The sequence below is a fragment of the Microcebus murinus genome, chromosome 5 (assembly GCF_040939455.1).
Source record: "Microcebus murinus isolate Inina chromosome 5, M.murinus_Inina_mat1.0, whole genome shotgun sequence".
In the NCBI taxonomy this organism is placed as follows: Eukaryota; Metazoa; Chordata; class Mammalia; order Primates; family Cheirogaleidae; genus Microcebus; species Microcebus murinus.
The window spans coordinates 24,276,731-24,292,285 of record NC_134108.1 but is presented as its reverse complement, the minus strand read 5'-3'; the positions used below and the strand labels follow the sequence as shown (position 1 = coordinate 24,292,285).

The window sequence follows — 15,555 nt, the reverse complement described above, 5'->3', positions numbered from 1 at the left end:
GGGATAAGATGATATTTCATTGTGGTTTTGATTTGCATTCCTCTGATGACTAATGATGCCAAGCATTATTTCATAGACCTGTTGGCCATTTGTATGTATTCTTTTGAGAAATGTGTATTCAGATCCTTTGCCCATTTTTAATCAGATTATGTAGGGTTTTTTTCCCTATTGAGTTATTGGAGCTCCTTATATATTCTAGTCATTAATCCCTTGTCAGATGGGTAGTTTGCAAATAATTTCTCCCATTCTGCATGTTGTCTCTACACTTTGTTGATTGTTTCCTTTGCTGTGCAGAGCTTTTAGCTTGACGTGATCCCATTTGTCCAATCTTGCTTTGGTTGCCTGTGTTTCGGAGTATCATTCAAGAGGTCCTTGCCCAGACCAATCTGAAGCATCTCCCCAATGTTTTCTTTTCGTAGTTTCAGGTCTTAGATTTTAAGTCTTTAATCCATTTTCATTTGATTTTTGTTTATGATGAGAGAGAGATAGGCTCTAGTTTCAGTCTTCTGCATGTGGATATCCGGTTTTCCCAACACCATATATTGAAGAGACTGTCCTTTCCCTACTGTATGTTCTTGGCACCTTTGTTGAAGATAAGTTTGCTATAGATGTGTGGGTTTATTTCTGGGTTTTTTATTGTGTTCCATTGGACAGATGTTTTAATTTTGATAAAATCCAATTTATCTGTTTTTCTCTTTGGCTGCTTGTGCTTTAGGGCACCATATCTAAGAAAACATTGCTTAAACCAAAGCCACGAAGCTTACATTTGTGTCTTCTAATGATTTTTTTTTCTTGAGATAAGAGTCTTGCTCTGTTGCCTGAGCTAGAGTGCTGTGGTGTCAGTCTACCTCACAGCAACCTCAAACTCCTGGACTCAAGCAATCCTTCTACCTCAGCCTCCTGAGTAGCTGGGACTACAGGGATGTAGTCACTATGCCTGGCCAATTTTTTTTATATAGATATTTTTTAGCTGTCCAAATAATTTATTTTTTAATTTTCAGTAGAGACAGGGTCTTGCTCTTGCTCAGGCTGGTCTCGAACTCCTGACCTCAAGCTATCCACTCCTGTTGGCCTCCCAGAGTGCTAGGATTACAGGCGTGAGCCACGGCGACTGGCCTGTGATCACTTTCATAGGCCCAAATAACTAGGTCCTGCTTGGGGGACTTGCTAAATATGATATCTTTCTTGAATTATAATTTTTGCATTGTGTAGACTTTGAAAGATATAAAGTACAACCTCTCAGCTTTCCTTTAGTGAGGAAAAAGATAAGCCTCAAAGGATCCTGGAGTCACCTTAAACTTCATCTGACATGAGACATTTAGAAGAATCAGACCTTTGTTGAAGATTACAGAACAGAGACTCATTCAGAGTCACACCCAAGTGTTTCCTATAAAAGGGTAACTAGAACGCAGTTTGGGAAGTGGATGGATCCAGGGCATCGCCAGGGATCTGGATACTCGTGTGCCCCTGGGATGCAGGTTTTTTGTTTTTTTTTTGCTCTCCTTCCATCACTGGGTCTCAGCTTCTCTTAGACTCTGTTTCTAGCACTTGTGCCCTCGCCCCCATCTGCCACTACATCCTTGCGGTTTCTACTTACTCAAATGTTTTGCTTACCTGAAGCCCATTTTGGCCCTTTCTGTCTCGCACTCTCTCAGCTTCAACCTTTCTGTGAGAAGACTCAGTATTCTCTGTGTTTTTAATTTTCAATGTCCAAGGGAGCGATTGGCTTACTAATCACCAGAGATGCTGTTTGGTGAAAACCGTTTGTTCCAGGTCACCTCACAGGATGAAGGCCAGTTTATGATTGTGCGCTTTTAGGTCATGTGATCATTCTCAATGCAATCAGTGGGGATGGGGGGTTGGGGTGGGGAGGAAGTAGGCGATTTTTTTTGTAGTTATTTGTGCAACTCTTGCTCTAGAAATAGTTTGGGTAACTTTCCTCAGCAGGGCCTCAGGTTTTCTTTTCAAAGGGACTTTGGGTACAGCAAGCATCTCTCTCTCTCTCTCTCTCTCTCTCTCTCTCTCTCTCACACACACACACACTAAAATAACGGTGACTAAAATAAAGGGAGTATGAATAAATTGAATTATGAAGTTAAAAGTAGGAAATAATGGGTGAAGAGAAGAAACCAATATCGACCCAAGAACTAGCTTTCTCCAAGTAAAATTTCTTTGCAGTAGAACAAATTGGTTTTCGATAACGCATTTTATTTTGCTAATCAGACGGTTCTCAAGTCATTCGTCGTAGTTTTCGGGGAGACTCCTGCTCCAGGCATACAGAACCATAGAATGTCAGTTCTTCCTAGGAGACCTCAGCACCCAGCACGTTGGGGGCACTTTGTTTCTTACATTGGGAGACAGATCCTGGCAAGAAATCAACGCCCAGGATCAAATGCCGGGGGCTGGGGGTCGTTGGCGCTGACAGCACGGTGGAAAGGTGGCGGTAATCGAAGCTCCGCGCCCATTTTCCTAGAAGCCGCGGCAGCCCCGCCACCTGTCTGGAGTTTGACCCTTCTGGGACGTCTCCTCCCCTGAGTCTCCTCCTCATAGGCTTGCCCCTGGGAATGTGGGCGGCCCCCTTCCTGAGCGCCTAAACTCTTACTTTCCCCGCACCCCGCCACCCAGCTCCTCCTCCTTTTCCTCCTCCTCCTCGGCGGTCTTTCTCCGTGCTTCAGCCACTTCCTTCCTCAGCCTCTTCCTCCCTGGTGCACTGAAGAAGGTACCCGGGTCCGGACCGAGGCGGCGCCCCGTTCTTCACAGGAGAAGAAACCGAGGCCGAGAGGTGAGTCCCTGGGGAAGAGGAGGCTAGGTATGAAGGATGGACAGGGTGCCCGGTGGGGGCCGGGCAGCGGGCGGTCGTGGGCTGCGGGTGAGAGCCGGGCCGCGAGGGGGCCAGGGCGCACGGAGGCTGTAAGTGGCAGGGGACGCCGGCGGGAGCGGGGCCGGTGGGCGCGCGCCTCCCAAGCCCCCACCTCTCGGGCAGACTTCCGCACTCCGCTCACGTGACGTTTTGCCGGCCGGGGGCGGATAGGGAAGCGAGCAGGAATGGCACGATTTTTACCAGAAATGGCATGATTTTTACCGCGGTGCGACGTGTAGCTTTGCACTTGGCGGGGGTTCAGTTCTGCAGAGCCGGGTGGGGAAGGGCAGGGGGCGAGCGGAGAGGTGCCCCGAGGAATTTGGTGGCCTCAGGGCAGTGGACTCTGCAGCGCGGGAGGTGGGTGCGGCTCTTTGCGCTCCAGGTCGGGTAGTGAGGGGCCCCAAGGGCTCCTGGAGCCCCAGGCTGGGTCTGTTTTAGTCGCCGCCGGGATGCCGGGACCCTGGGAGAGGCGGGCGGGCGGCGCTGGCCAGTGAGTTGAGGAGACAAAGGCTTCCGGGACGCGGCCCTTCCAGGGAGCCAGCTGTGCCGCCCCAAAACGGGGGACCGAGCTTGGTGTTCCCCATCTCTGCACCCGCGCCGGTGAAGACCAGGTGATGCCCTGCAGGGCACAAGGTTTGGGGACCCCTACCTGGCAGAGCCCCAAACTTGGAGCAGGGACTGCCAAATATGGAGTGTGCGCGCGCTGGCAAGGGGGGAGGAAGGAAGCCAGACCCTTTGACCCAAGCCAGCTGCAAGTCACTGATTGTTAGGACTGTAAGAAAGTGCCCTGCCCTGGTGTGTCAAGTTGGCTCCTAATTTCCAGAGGTCGGCACTCCGGTAGGCTTTATGTCCTTGTACATTAGGAAATCCCCCTGTATTGCCTCCAAACTTTAAAAAAATAACGCTAAGAGGTTCCTTAAATACGTTCTTAAGTGCATTTTGATGTCGGGGCATTTCAGCATATGCCCAAGTCCTCCAACATACTTTCTTTGTGATTGCCATGCACAAAGCCTAATTCAACTCTGCGACAGAGTGACATCTGTCGTCGCCTTCCTTGAGTCCCTCTTCCTTTCTTCTGGTCCAGCCGCTCACTGACAAGCTCTTTCTTCCTTAGCATTACTCTGCTTTGGCCTCTCCTCATTGTTCTTGATCTTCTTGCTCACTGCAGTCCCAGGCTTCTGTCCTTCTGATGAAATGTCATGGGCCATCCGAGGATTGTGTCACAATGGGTATTTTCCCCCTTTGTCCCTCTCCCCCTTAAATAATACATAAAACATGCCAAATTATGTATGCTAGCAATTGTTTCTAACCCTATTATATTATTTTCCTATTCATAGTAGTCTAGGCAGGGAGCCTTTCTTGCCTTGTAAGTGTTCTGCCTTAATAAGTAAGGACTCAGCATGTAATATTTCATACAAATACAACTCATTATTATATTTAGTGAATTTACATAACAGCAAAAGAGGAAGAAGAGGAGAAGAGACAGAATGATGTGGTAGAAACAGAATTTCATTGTGGGGAATTCACCCCTCCGAGCCTGTTTATTACCCATAAAATGGGGATAAATAATAAATACTTTGCAAGCTTCTTAGAATTACATAAATTGAAATAAAGAACTTGACGTGTAAGTAATTATCAAGAAATGATGGTTGCCTTCCCTTAAAATTGGGTGAACATATGTCAGCTTATTATAACACAGATATGCATGCTATACATAGTGGATTCTCATTACTAAACGAGAGCTCTGTCTGCAGTGTGTTGCTGGTGGTGGAAGGAGTGAATAAGGGTGTGAACTTGATATATTTTCAGGGTGAGGGAAATTAGAGAATCTGAGAATTGGAGAGATCCTTAAATTCCTTGGACATTTTGTTTTTCCTTCTCTCCAGTCAGGCTAATTTTCTCTCCATCCCTCACAGACCTTACTACTCCTACATTAATGCTTCCGGGAACAGGGTGTAAACTTTATTCACTGTCAGGCAGTTTTTGATTGCTAGAGAATTTTTTTATATGGCTCCCAAATCTGCCTTTCTAGTACCTCTATATCCATCCTGCCCAACAGAGTAACACAAAGCAAGACTATTCACATCATTACATTAAAAAATGGGTTATTTTAAAAAAAATAGTGGCAGATCTTCTCTATGCTAACTTTATGGGTGAAGATTCTTTAAAGTGCAAGTGAGAGAAACTCAAACCAGCACAAGCAAAAACAGGAAAGATACTGGTTCTTTGTCATAGCTGGAAAAGTCCAGGGCTTTCACGTATGGGCTCAGTCATTGTTACATGGCTGGCTTTTCTTTGTGTTCGCTTTATTCCTGGCAGGCTCTTTCCACATGGTGGCCATTGACATCAGGGCCTGGACACTTACATCTTAGAATCCAGTGGAAGGAGAATGTCGTTTTACTAACAGTTCTAGCAGAATCTCAGGGCTGAACCTCGTTGTTCTGGACGGATCACCTATCTTATGCCACAAACCAATCATGCTAGCCCTTAACCACTTCTGGAGCCCAGGGTGAGGCTCTACCCAAGATACATAGGTTTAGAGTAAGGAGGGGAAGGTTCTATCCAACCAAAAACTAGACTGGTGCTGCCAGAATGGGGAATGCGTGCGGGCGGGGCAGGCAAAAGAACAGCTGTCTACCACACCTACATTAACAGGTTTTTCCTACTGTTAGTCTCATGGCATGTTGTTCAGGACTTCAGCATAGTGGCTGTGTACTCTGGGTATATTTTAGCTTTTTAATATGTCTCTTAAATTGTCTTGAGTCATATATAATGTTACAGATATGATTTGTCAGTACAAAGTCCTTAATATTTGGACACATAATTTTTGATGGTAAGTTTTACGAAGATGCATTTAATTGAAGATTTTGCATTTTATTGCAATCCAAGATCCTCGAATTATAATATACACACAAAAAGAGTAGCAGATGGTAGTGGCACTTTTAATTATTAGCTGATAGAAAATCTGGTGTCCCACTCAGTATCATTTAAACAGGTGGTATATAGTCATAGATGTCACTCTTGTTTTTAAAAGCTACCAGGAATTAGTTACAATCCGTCTGGATAAAGCTGTTTCTTCCAAATCATAACCCCCAAAAAACCCATAAACGCAACTCCACTTTTTGGGACATTATTTGATTTGGGAAACTTATGATTTGAAAACAGACTGAATTGATGCATATTCTGTCCAGTTGTTCATACTTTCTGACCCTCCTGCAAGTATAGTTCCATCCTTTCTCATGAAACCAGTATTTCTTTAGCCCCTACTCTTGGTGCCAGACATGATGCAGCAGTGAGCATTTGTCAGACTGCAGAGAGGAGCTTACCTTCTAGTGGTGAAGGCCCAAGAACAGGTCATTCCAGTGGTTTGAAATGAAGAGGGGCACACGGTGCTCTGGGAACACGCAATGGGGGAGCTCTCCTACTCCAGGGGTTCAGGGAAGGCTTTCTGGGGGAAGTTATATTTAAGCTAGGACTGGATGTGTGGGAGTTAGTTCCAGGAAAGAGGAATAGTAATAGTCTGGGTTGAAACAACAGTATTTGTGAAGCCTGGATGTGAGCTTGAGGGGCATTTGTGACATAAAAAGAAGCCCCATGTAGCTGTAGCCTAGAGGTCAAGGGGGTAGGGTGAGGTTGCACTGAAGGGCAGACACCCAGCCCTTGGAGGACATAGTGAGCCAAGGAAGGTTCAGCTCCTGTCACATCCTGGACTCCTCGTTATACTCAGATGAATGGTCCTCACCACAAGCTTTCCACTGCAGTCAGATTTATTGGCCAGAGAAGGACATGATGCCCCTGCATGTGACCCAGCAGTTACCACTGCACTGACATGCGGGTATTAAAGTTGCCTTGTATGGGTCTACCTCCCCACTAGACTACAGGCTCCAGAAGGGCAGGGTGTGTGTCGCTTTATCCTGGTCTCCCCAGCTCCTAGCGTAAGGCCAGCTTCAAGTGTGGTATACTTTTTCTCCTTGGCTTCTATGCATTTGCATTTTTTTTTACCCTCTTTCCTACTTGCCCACCTGCTCCACTCCTCCCCACTGACCTCCAGGAATCCACCTTCCGCAACTTCCTCCGTTGCGCTTCCATAGTGCCTTGGACCCACCACTCAAACAGTGCTTGTCACGTTGCTGTTCACTGGAGGCCTTTCTCTGCCTTTGGAAGGTGAGCTCCCTGAGGGCAGATCCTGCGCTGCTCCCGGGTTGTATTTTTGGTGCCTAGCAGGGTGCCATGAGAAGACCTGCTTAGAGTGAGTCGTGGGTGTAGGAGAATGGCTGCATTCTCCCCACTGTGGGGTCCAGGAGTGGGGGCAGCTGAGAGGGCAGTTATAAAGGTAGAGGGACAATAGGGATATTTCAGTGCCACATCCATCATGCAAGTATTTTTAGGAAGAGGGGCATGGTAAATTAATAGTGACAAATGCTGCATAAAAAAAAGAAAAGGCCCTTGGATTTGGATGTGCTTAATGGAATGTCGAAACAGTAATAATGTAGCCTTACTTTTTTTTCTCTCAGGTAGCAATGAATGTGGATCATGAAGTTAACCTCTTAGTGGAGGAAATTCATCGTTTGGGTTCAAAAAGTAAGTACTCTAACATAGAATATTTCTTTGCAGTTTGCCTCAGAGCAGGCAGGGCTAGCATTCTGGAGGAGCCTGTGAAGGGGTCACCCAGGGCTTCAGACACCTTCATGGCAGCTCTGCCCACAGCCCCTCAGCCGAAAGTGGCATCTGGAGGCTCGTGAAACTCTTGGAACTTTTGGGGTATTGTGATCCTGATGCAGAGAATAGTTGGAGTATTTCATTATCCTTTGAATGTGAAGGAAATTGCCAAGCTTCTTTCATCTGACTGCATTGAAATCTAGTAATTGAATCATGTTCCAATTTTTATTTGTCACACTATTAAAATTCATGTTTTCTGCTTTACCCTGCCACATTTCACAAACTTCCAAATGACTAGGCACTTAGTTTGAAATAATATCAAATTGTCTTTATTTCCTCCAAATTCTTGGGTTTTATATAATCAAGTATTTTAGTACATATAACTAAAATAAACCATCCCTTATGTAGTTTTTTTTTAATCATCTTTTTTTCCAGCAACAACTACGCTGCTTCTGTGAAGATAGTGACATGTAAAATTGGTAGTATTAGTGTCTTTTTCCTAAGCTGTAACGCAAATTACTATTATACTTAAAACTTAAAATACTTGGTATATCTGAGATAAGACATGCAAGAATTTGGGGAACATTTTGAAAATAATAAGAACAATAGACATTTTCAGCAACAACTAGGATAATGGAACTCAAAGTTTTAAAATTATATCATATAAGTAAAAAACAACTCTAGAAAGTATGTCATAAGAGTTATTTTGTCATTCTAGCTTGATTATTCTTAAAGCTCTGTCTGCTTGCGAATCACAACTCCTTTGAAGTAACAGGACACATTTTGAAAATTCCATTAAGTCATTAATATGAAATATCCCTTGCATTAGTTTTCTGTTCCTGCTGTAACAGATTACCACAAACAAGATACTGTGATGTAAAACAACACAGTATCTTAACAGTTCTGTATGTTCAGGAGTCTGATGAGGGTCTTGCTGGGCTAAGATGAAGGTGATGGTAGGGTACATTCCTTTCTGGAGGTTTGAGGAGAGGACCTGTTTTGTTTCCTTGCCTTTTCCACCTTCTAGAGGCTGCCCACATTCTTGGCTCACAGTCCCTTTCTTAATTTTCTTTTTTTTTTCTTTGAGACAGAGTCTTGCTCTGTTGCCCGGGCTAGAGTGCCATGGTGTCAGCCTAGCTCACAGCAACCTCAAACTCCTGGGCTCAAGCGATCCTCCTGCCTCAGCCTCCCAAGGAGCTGGGATTACAGGCACGTGCCACTGTGCCCAGCTAATTTTTTCTATTTTTAGCAGAGACAAGGTCTTGATCTTGCTCAGGCTGGTCTCAAACTCCTGAGTTCAAGCTATCCTCCCGCCTTGGTCTCCCAGAGTGCTAGTATTACAGGCGTGAGCCACCTCACCTGGCCACTTTTCTTAATTTTCAAAGCCAGCAACAGCTGGTTGAGTCCACATTGCATCACTCCGACCTTCTCTTCTGTCTTTCTCCTTTATTTTTAAGGACCCTTACATTGGGCTTGCCCAGATAGTCCAGGGTAATCTCCCTGTTTCAGGGCCCTATATTGAATCACACCTGAAAAGTCCCCTTTGCCATGTAAGGCAACGTATTCACAGGTTCTGGGGATGAGGACGTGGATATCTCTGGAGGTCATTATTCTTCCTGCACTTCCTCTTTTTGGTCTGCTGTAGTCATTTTATGGAGTCATCATTACTAGAATGTATGAAGGAAAGATAAGCGAGGCATATGAAAGTTGGTGTGGACTCAACAACCAAGTGAGTTTAATTCATAGGGTTAGTTATTATGCTATTTGTTGAGCCTCTACCTATGCCAATCACTGTGCAAGTATAGGTGGTATAAGGTATGTTTCTTTTCCTCAAGGCTCTTACTACTTAGTTGATGAAAACAGATAAATACTCATGAGGCGATTATCAGAAAAAATGGTATGAAGCAGGAAGTGCTGGCATGCAGCGTGGTCCCAGCGAAATAGATTTTTGAAAGCTGTAGTAGTTGGGGGTATTTAATTATGTCCTAAATCTCAGGTAGGACTTTGAAGTGCAGGGTAGGTCAGTTTAGGAGAAAATGCATGAGCTGAATTTGGAATGGGAATGAATATGATGTTTGCAGAGAACACTGAGGAGATGTTGGAAAAATGTAATTTATTTAGTTTTGTCATCAAACAAACGAATAAGCTTTCCTAACCCCATTTTCCTTCCCCCCTACTTCACCATACCCACTTGGTGGAGGTTCGGTGAGTCTTATTTCCAGTAGTGATGCTCCTCTTTTGTGTTCCTCCTCTCACATTCTCGGTTTCTCCCGAGCTCAGCAAGGTCATGTTACTTTTTTTTTTAAAGTTATTACTTTCATTAATTAGATAGTTTCTTGTATTAATTTCAAATTTTAAAGAAGACCTTGTTCTATGGAGGCAGCGGCAATTAGAAATATCAATAAAATTCTTAAATTAATATTTTGATTCTGGAATGAGACTTGATTTATACATATGACATAAATAAGATCTTAAATGATAAATTAGGATTTTGCACACAAATTTTAATTTTACCATATAAATTGCCATTACTTAATATAACTAGTGTTACTATATGTTATAGCAATATCTAGATACATACAGTATTTCTTAATTTCATCTTCCTCCAAAGTTTTCAATGCTCAGAAAATATAAAGAATACAAAAACAATAATATATGACTCAGTCATGACTATACATTGAACTATATTGGTTATAACATAATTTCTGATTATTAGTTTGGAGTATACATGTATGTGTACTGTTGTTTGGATTAGTAAAGATGTTAAAGGCATAGTTCCAAAGATTTGTAGGATTTCATTTTCTTTATCCATGTCAGCTTAGTGTTTATTAGTCAGATTCAATTGGTTTTTAAAAAATTCTAATCTTTACACCACTAGGGGAATGTCATTAGTCTACTAGGGCAAACTGAAATTCCACTTCAAAATTAGCAGCTTTAAAAATTAAAAGACTTAAGGTAATTATCATAACTTCTATAGGCATGAAACAACTTTTAATGTTGCAGCTTTATCGGGGTACCTTGAATTTTTTGTTCTTGATAAAAGACTTACTGAGTTGAAAAGCATTTATCAAGATAAGTTATCTTCTGACATGTTATGGTTAATTATTTAAGTTGTATCTGGAGTAATTTTGACTAATCTATGTATGATATATGAGTTTAAGCTAGAAAATGATTAATTTCATTTTTTCTGTTTCATTTAAAGTCAGATTCTTTTAAAGTCTCATTTCTCATCTAGTAAAAAAAGATTAAGTGGAGAAAGATGATTTGGAGATTTAATTTCTTTTACTCAACAAATATTTCTTGAGTGCCTCCTTTGAGCCCAAGTGATGGAGATGTAAAAATAAACAAAATTCCATCTCAGCCCTCAGGTCCTCTTTAGTAGCTGAAAGACAGACACACTGGAAGCATGTGTAGGGAAGTGATTAAGAGCTTAGGCTCAGGAGCCAGCCTCTCTCTCTATGTGACCTCGGGCACCTTACTAAGCTTTTCTGTGCCTCGGTTCCCCTATTTGTATAATAATAATTCTCTATTTCAATGATTCAAAGCCACTGTTTTTGCATTTTAAAATCTCTAAAATAGAGCCAGGTGAGGTGGCTCATGCCTATAATCCTAGCACTTTGGAAGGCTAAGGCAGGAGGATTGCTTGAGGTCAGGGGTTCGAGACCAGCCTTAGCAAGAGTGGGACCCAGTCTTTACAAAAAACAGAAAAATTAGCTGGGCATGGTGATGTGTGCTGGTAGTCCCAGGTACTCGAGAAGCTGAGGTGGGAGGATCACTTGAGCCCAGGCATTTGAGGTTGCAGTGAGCTATGATGATGCCACTGCACTCTAGCGGGCCAGAATGAGACTGTTTCAAAAAAAAAGAAAATCTCTAAAATAAGAATACATTTTATAAAATATGGTGTACTATAGTTAAATTGGCAGTTTAATTGTAATTTAAAATAATGGTGCTTCTTGCAATCAATTGTATCTTATCTTCCGTGAAATGAGGATTGAATGAATTTTAATGACTGTAAAATACATTGAACAATTCTAGGAACATAGCAAGTACTCAGTAAATGATAGCTATTATTACTGTAATTGATAGTGAGTACTTTGATAGACATATACTCAGTGTTATAAGAGTTAATAGATATTAACTCAACTGAGGGAACCATGGGGGACTTCTCAGGGAAAGTGACATATGAGTCTCTTCTTGAAGAAAACAGAACCTAAGTAGGGGAAAAGGTCTGGGATGCTGGGCAGATGGCTTAATAGGGGCACAATTACAAAGCAGGATCTTTCTTGTCATTTGGGCACAGCCAGCAGCTCATTATAACTGGATCAAAAAGTGCATGGAGCACGATGGCAGAAGACCAGGCAAGTGACAGACGTGAGGCCAGAGGATGAGGAGGCTTATCCGTGAGGCCATGAACTTCACTTTAATTTGAAGGTGATAGGGAGCTATGGAAAGATTATAGTAGAAGAGTATCAACAAAGATTTCACCCTGTAAAGCTTCTTCCACATTTTTTATTCCACACCAATGTGGAGGATCTAGTGGGGGGCAAAAATGGAGAAAAGGAGGCTGGTAAGGGGTTATCAGTTACCAGCTTGCAGTAATCTTAGTTGAGAAGCCATTGGGTCCTAACCCAAGGAATCGTCACTGGTGGGGAGAGGCTGGAGCGACAGAAGACACAAAGATATTGGTAGCACCTGGACATCCGTCAGGGTGAGGGGTGAGGGGGCAGGAGAATTCCGAGATTACACCCAGGTTGCTGCCTTTGGTGTCTTCAGAAAATTTAAACTAAGTTGAGAGTTTGCTATATGCTGGGCACTCTATAAAAGGCTTTATGTCTGTTATATCTGTTCGTTCTTGCAACAACCCTGTGAGGGTATGTTTACCCTCATTTGATGGATGAGGTAGCTGAAGCTCAGAGTGAGGCCAGGCAAGTCCTCCCAGCTAGACTTCCTCACACCCAGCAGCTCCACTGTGTCTGTAATCAGTGGTACCTTAGACAGTTTACTCCGGGTGAGTAAATTACTCACGCTAGTCACCACTTCCACAGCCACCTGGCTCAACACAGCATACTGTCCCCATTCATTGCCTCGTTAAGGGGTCCGTATCACCCACAGAGCAGCTGGCGTGTGCCAGACACTGCCGCGTGCTTTAGGACGGTGTTCCTGACAGCGTCGTGAGGAAGATACTCAGATTCCCACGTTACAGGGGAGGAAACCAAGGCTTAGGGAGCTTTAAACAGGCTGCCCAAGGCTAAACAGCTAAGAGTTGGCAGAAATGTTGACTGAAGACTGTCGGGTTTTTAAAAAGCTCCATGTTATCATCCCCTTTAACGTCGAAAACAAGTGCTGCCTCCTCCACAAAGTTTTCCTTACCATTTTAGCCCAGAGACGTCTTGCTCTCCTCCACATTGGAGGGCATATTGTCTTTGCTACTCATTTGGCATCCAATCATGTACTGCTTTGTACTGTTGCTTTACTTGTTTGGAGTATATTTCTTATTTCCTCATGGGAATTGAAGGCCTTTCTTTAAAAGCGATTTTATATAGAAAGTGATTCTATATACTTCCTCATATCTGCCTCTAGTGCCTAACACAGTGCTGCACTGGCAGCTCATAAAAGTCTAGGCTGAGTTTGCTGAGCGTCAGGTTGGAAGTTCTCGCAGGGGATCATGGGAACTCAAGAATCCTCGGTCAAGGCATGGTCCTCCCCTCACTGTGGTGGTCATCTTCTTAACAGTGGGTGCGGCCGTGGGAGGGAAGGACCTGCAGCAGAGGGTAGGAAGAGGCTAGGGGTTCAGCCCTGTGATCAAGGGAACCAACCAACGATGAGAGGTGTCCCAGCTTACCCTTATCTCCAAGTTTTTGGTATATTGATTTTTAACAGCAGATCCACCTCTTGTCTATCTTAATTTTCAATGTCTATGTTAAAAAAAAACTGGCCTCCAAATAAGATAATTGAGGCCTCCTGTTAAACACAGATGTCTGGGCCTACCATGAGGAATTCAGATTCAGTAGTCATGATGACTGGCTGAGAAACATGATTTTTTTTGGCAGGGTCTCACTCTGTCATCCAGGCTGGGGTGCAGTGGCCGAATCACAGCTCACTGCAGTGTTAAACTCCTGAGCTCCAGTAATCCCCTGCCTCAGCCTCTTGAGTAGCTAGGACTGTAGGCACATGCCATCATGCCTGGTTAATTTTTAAAAATGTTTTGTAGAGATGGGGTCTTGCTATGTTGCCCAGGCTGTTCTAAAATTCCTGGCCTCAAGTGATCCTCCTGACATGGCTTCCCAGAGTGCTGGGATTATAGGCATGAGACATTGCACCTGGCTGGAATACACATTTTTAAAGCACTCCCACCCTTGGGATTCTGAGTGTGTTCAGAACACAATTCAAGAAACACTGCTCTTGGATTTCTCTTTTATTTGTTGTCTTTATTGATTTGACAGCTAACATAAAAATTAAAAAATCAAAATAGAGGGAGGGGTTCATCTATAATATTAGCACTGTAGCACATTCACCTTTTTCAAATGTTTTTGGTTCTCTTAGTTTTTGTCTAGGTAATACTAGGGGTAAGATATGTATAACACATTGTATTTATTCCATCACTTTTTGGATCTGGGAAGAGGATACATTGAACTTATGTCTGTGAAGGGTTAAATTATAATCTTAGCCCATAGTTGGATGTTTATTAATGATTTGTAAATCCGCCATACATGAAGGCAAGAAATAGACTTTGCTTTTGTTAACATTATATTTTTTCAAATTAGATGCTGATGGAAAGTTAAGTGTGAAATTTGGGGTCCTCTTCCGAGATGACAAATGTGCCAACCTCTTTGAAGCATTGGTAGGAACTCTCAAAGCTGCAAAACGAAGGAAGATTGTTACGTACCCAGGAGAGCTACTTTTGCAAGGTGTTCATGACGATGTTGACATTATATTGCTGCAGGATTAATGTAGTTTGCATATTTATGAATTGCTATTTTTTGTTTCTGGTAAACTGGAATATAAGTCAAACAACAAATGTTTGAACCTACTTAATGTATTTTTATAGAACTTTGTAAACGAAAGGAGACTCGTATTTTAGAAGTCTGTCCTTTTTTATATCTTGAAAGAAATTTATGTATTACACTGTAATATAAACAAGTCCTGTTATTTTTCTTAGGAATCTGGTTGGAAAATGTAGCCAATGAGGCTTTTTTTTTTTTTTTTTTTTTTTGGTGGGAATAAGGGAGTATTTGTTTCATAAATCATTCTTAGACAATTTCTACAGATATTTGACATTCTGTGAAAGCAAGGAGCAAACTGAAGACCAACTGCCATGAGAAATATCATAATGTTTATGTAATAAAGACATGAAACTGTCTTAAAATTGCCTTATTGCCTTATTTTGTCATAAATATTTTTATGCCTCTCAGAATTGAGTTTTCGCATAAAGATTAGGTAATTGCAGTAAAAGTTATTTTAATTTGAAAAGAAAATTCTCTTAAAACCAAAGAATTAAAAAACTAGGCATTGTTAGTGTCATGGTTGGACCCTACAAACAGTATTTATTTTGATGCTGAGTATGTGCTTATTGCTGAGTTAGGAAACATGCCAGAAAAGGTAACCTAAAAACCTCCCTTTCTCATTGGGTTAGACCTGCTCAAAGCTGTATCGATTACCTATGATTGTGTGTTGCAGCCTATAGTACAGAATTTAAAACCATTCGGAATATCAAGGAGGATAAAGTCAGTGAAAGCCACGGTGGTAGGGGAGGTATCTTAGGGGAAGCAGAACCCGCATCGAGGAATGATTGGAACTTTGTCTGGAGGGAAAGAGATAGGCCTAATGAAGATGATGACTGAAGGAAGGACAGAGGGACATGAATCAGCAAGGCCCCATCTTTTGAAAGGTAGGATATCGGTCTGACCAGAATGCTGGGGAGAGAAGTGATTCAGATTGAACAATGAAGGTGGAACCTAGAAGCCAGGAAGAGGAATCTGAACAGAAATCAGAGCAAGGACATTCCATGACGAAAATGACATTCAGTGCAGCTCACT

The 15,555-nt window shown here is 42.7% G+C and overlaps 1 protein-coding gene across 1 annotated transcript; it reads left to right on the top strand.

Annotated features, from left to right (window-relative positions):
- Window positions 1-2,563: 2,563 nt before the first annotated feature.
- On the top strand, window positions 2,564-14,885 carry ABRACL (ABRA C-terminal like). Its single transcript, XM_012748068.3, has 3 exons — window positions 2,564-2,782; window positions 7,375-7,441; window positions 14,284-14,885. Exons 2-3 carry the CDS (start codon window positions 7,381-7,383, stop codon window positions 14,466-14,468), a joined length of 246 nt encoding a protein of 81 aa, XP_012603522.1. The 5' UTR covers window positions 2,564-2,782; window positions 7,375-7,380; the 3' UTR covers window positions 14,469-14,885.
- Window positions 14,886-15,555: the final 670 nt, after the last annotated feature.

Bases quoted from the DNA above. Each gene is read 5' to 3' on its own strand.
- ABRACL (XM_012748068.3), top strand. From the start codon at position 7,381: ATGAATGTGGATCATGAAGTTAACCTCTTAGTGGAGGAAATTCATCGT. The intron at 7,442-14,283 runs GTAAGTACTCTA...TTTTCAAATTAG, and splicing joins TCATCGTTTGGGTTCAAAAA to ATGCTGATGGAAAGTTAAGT.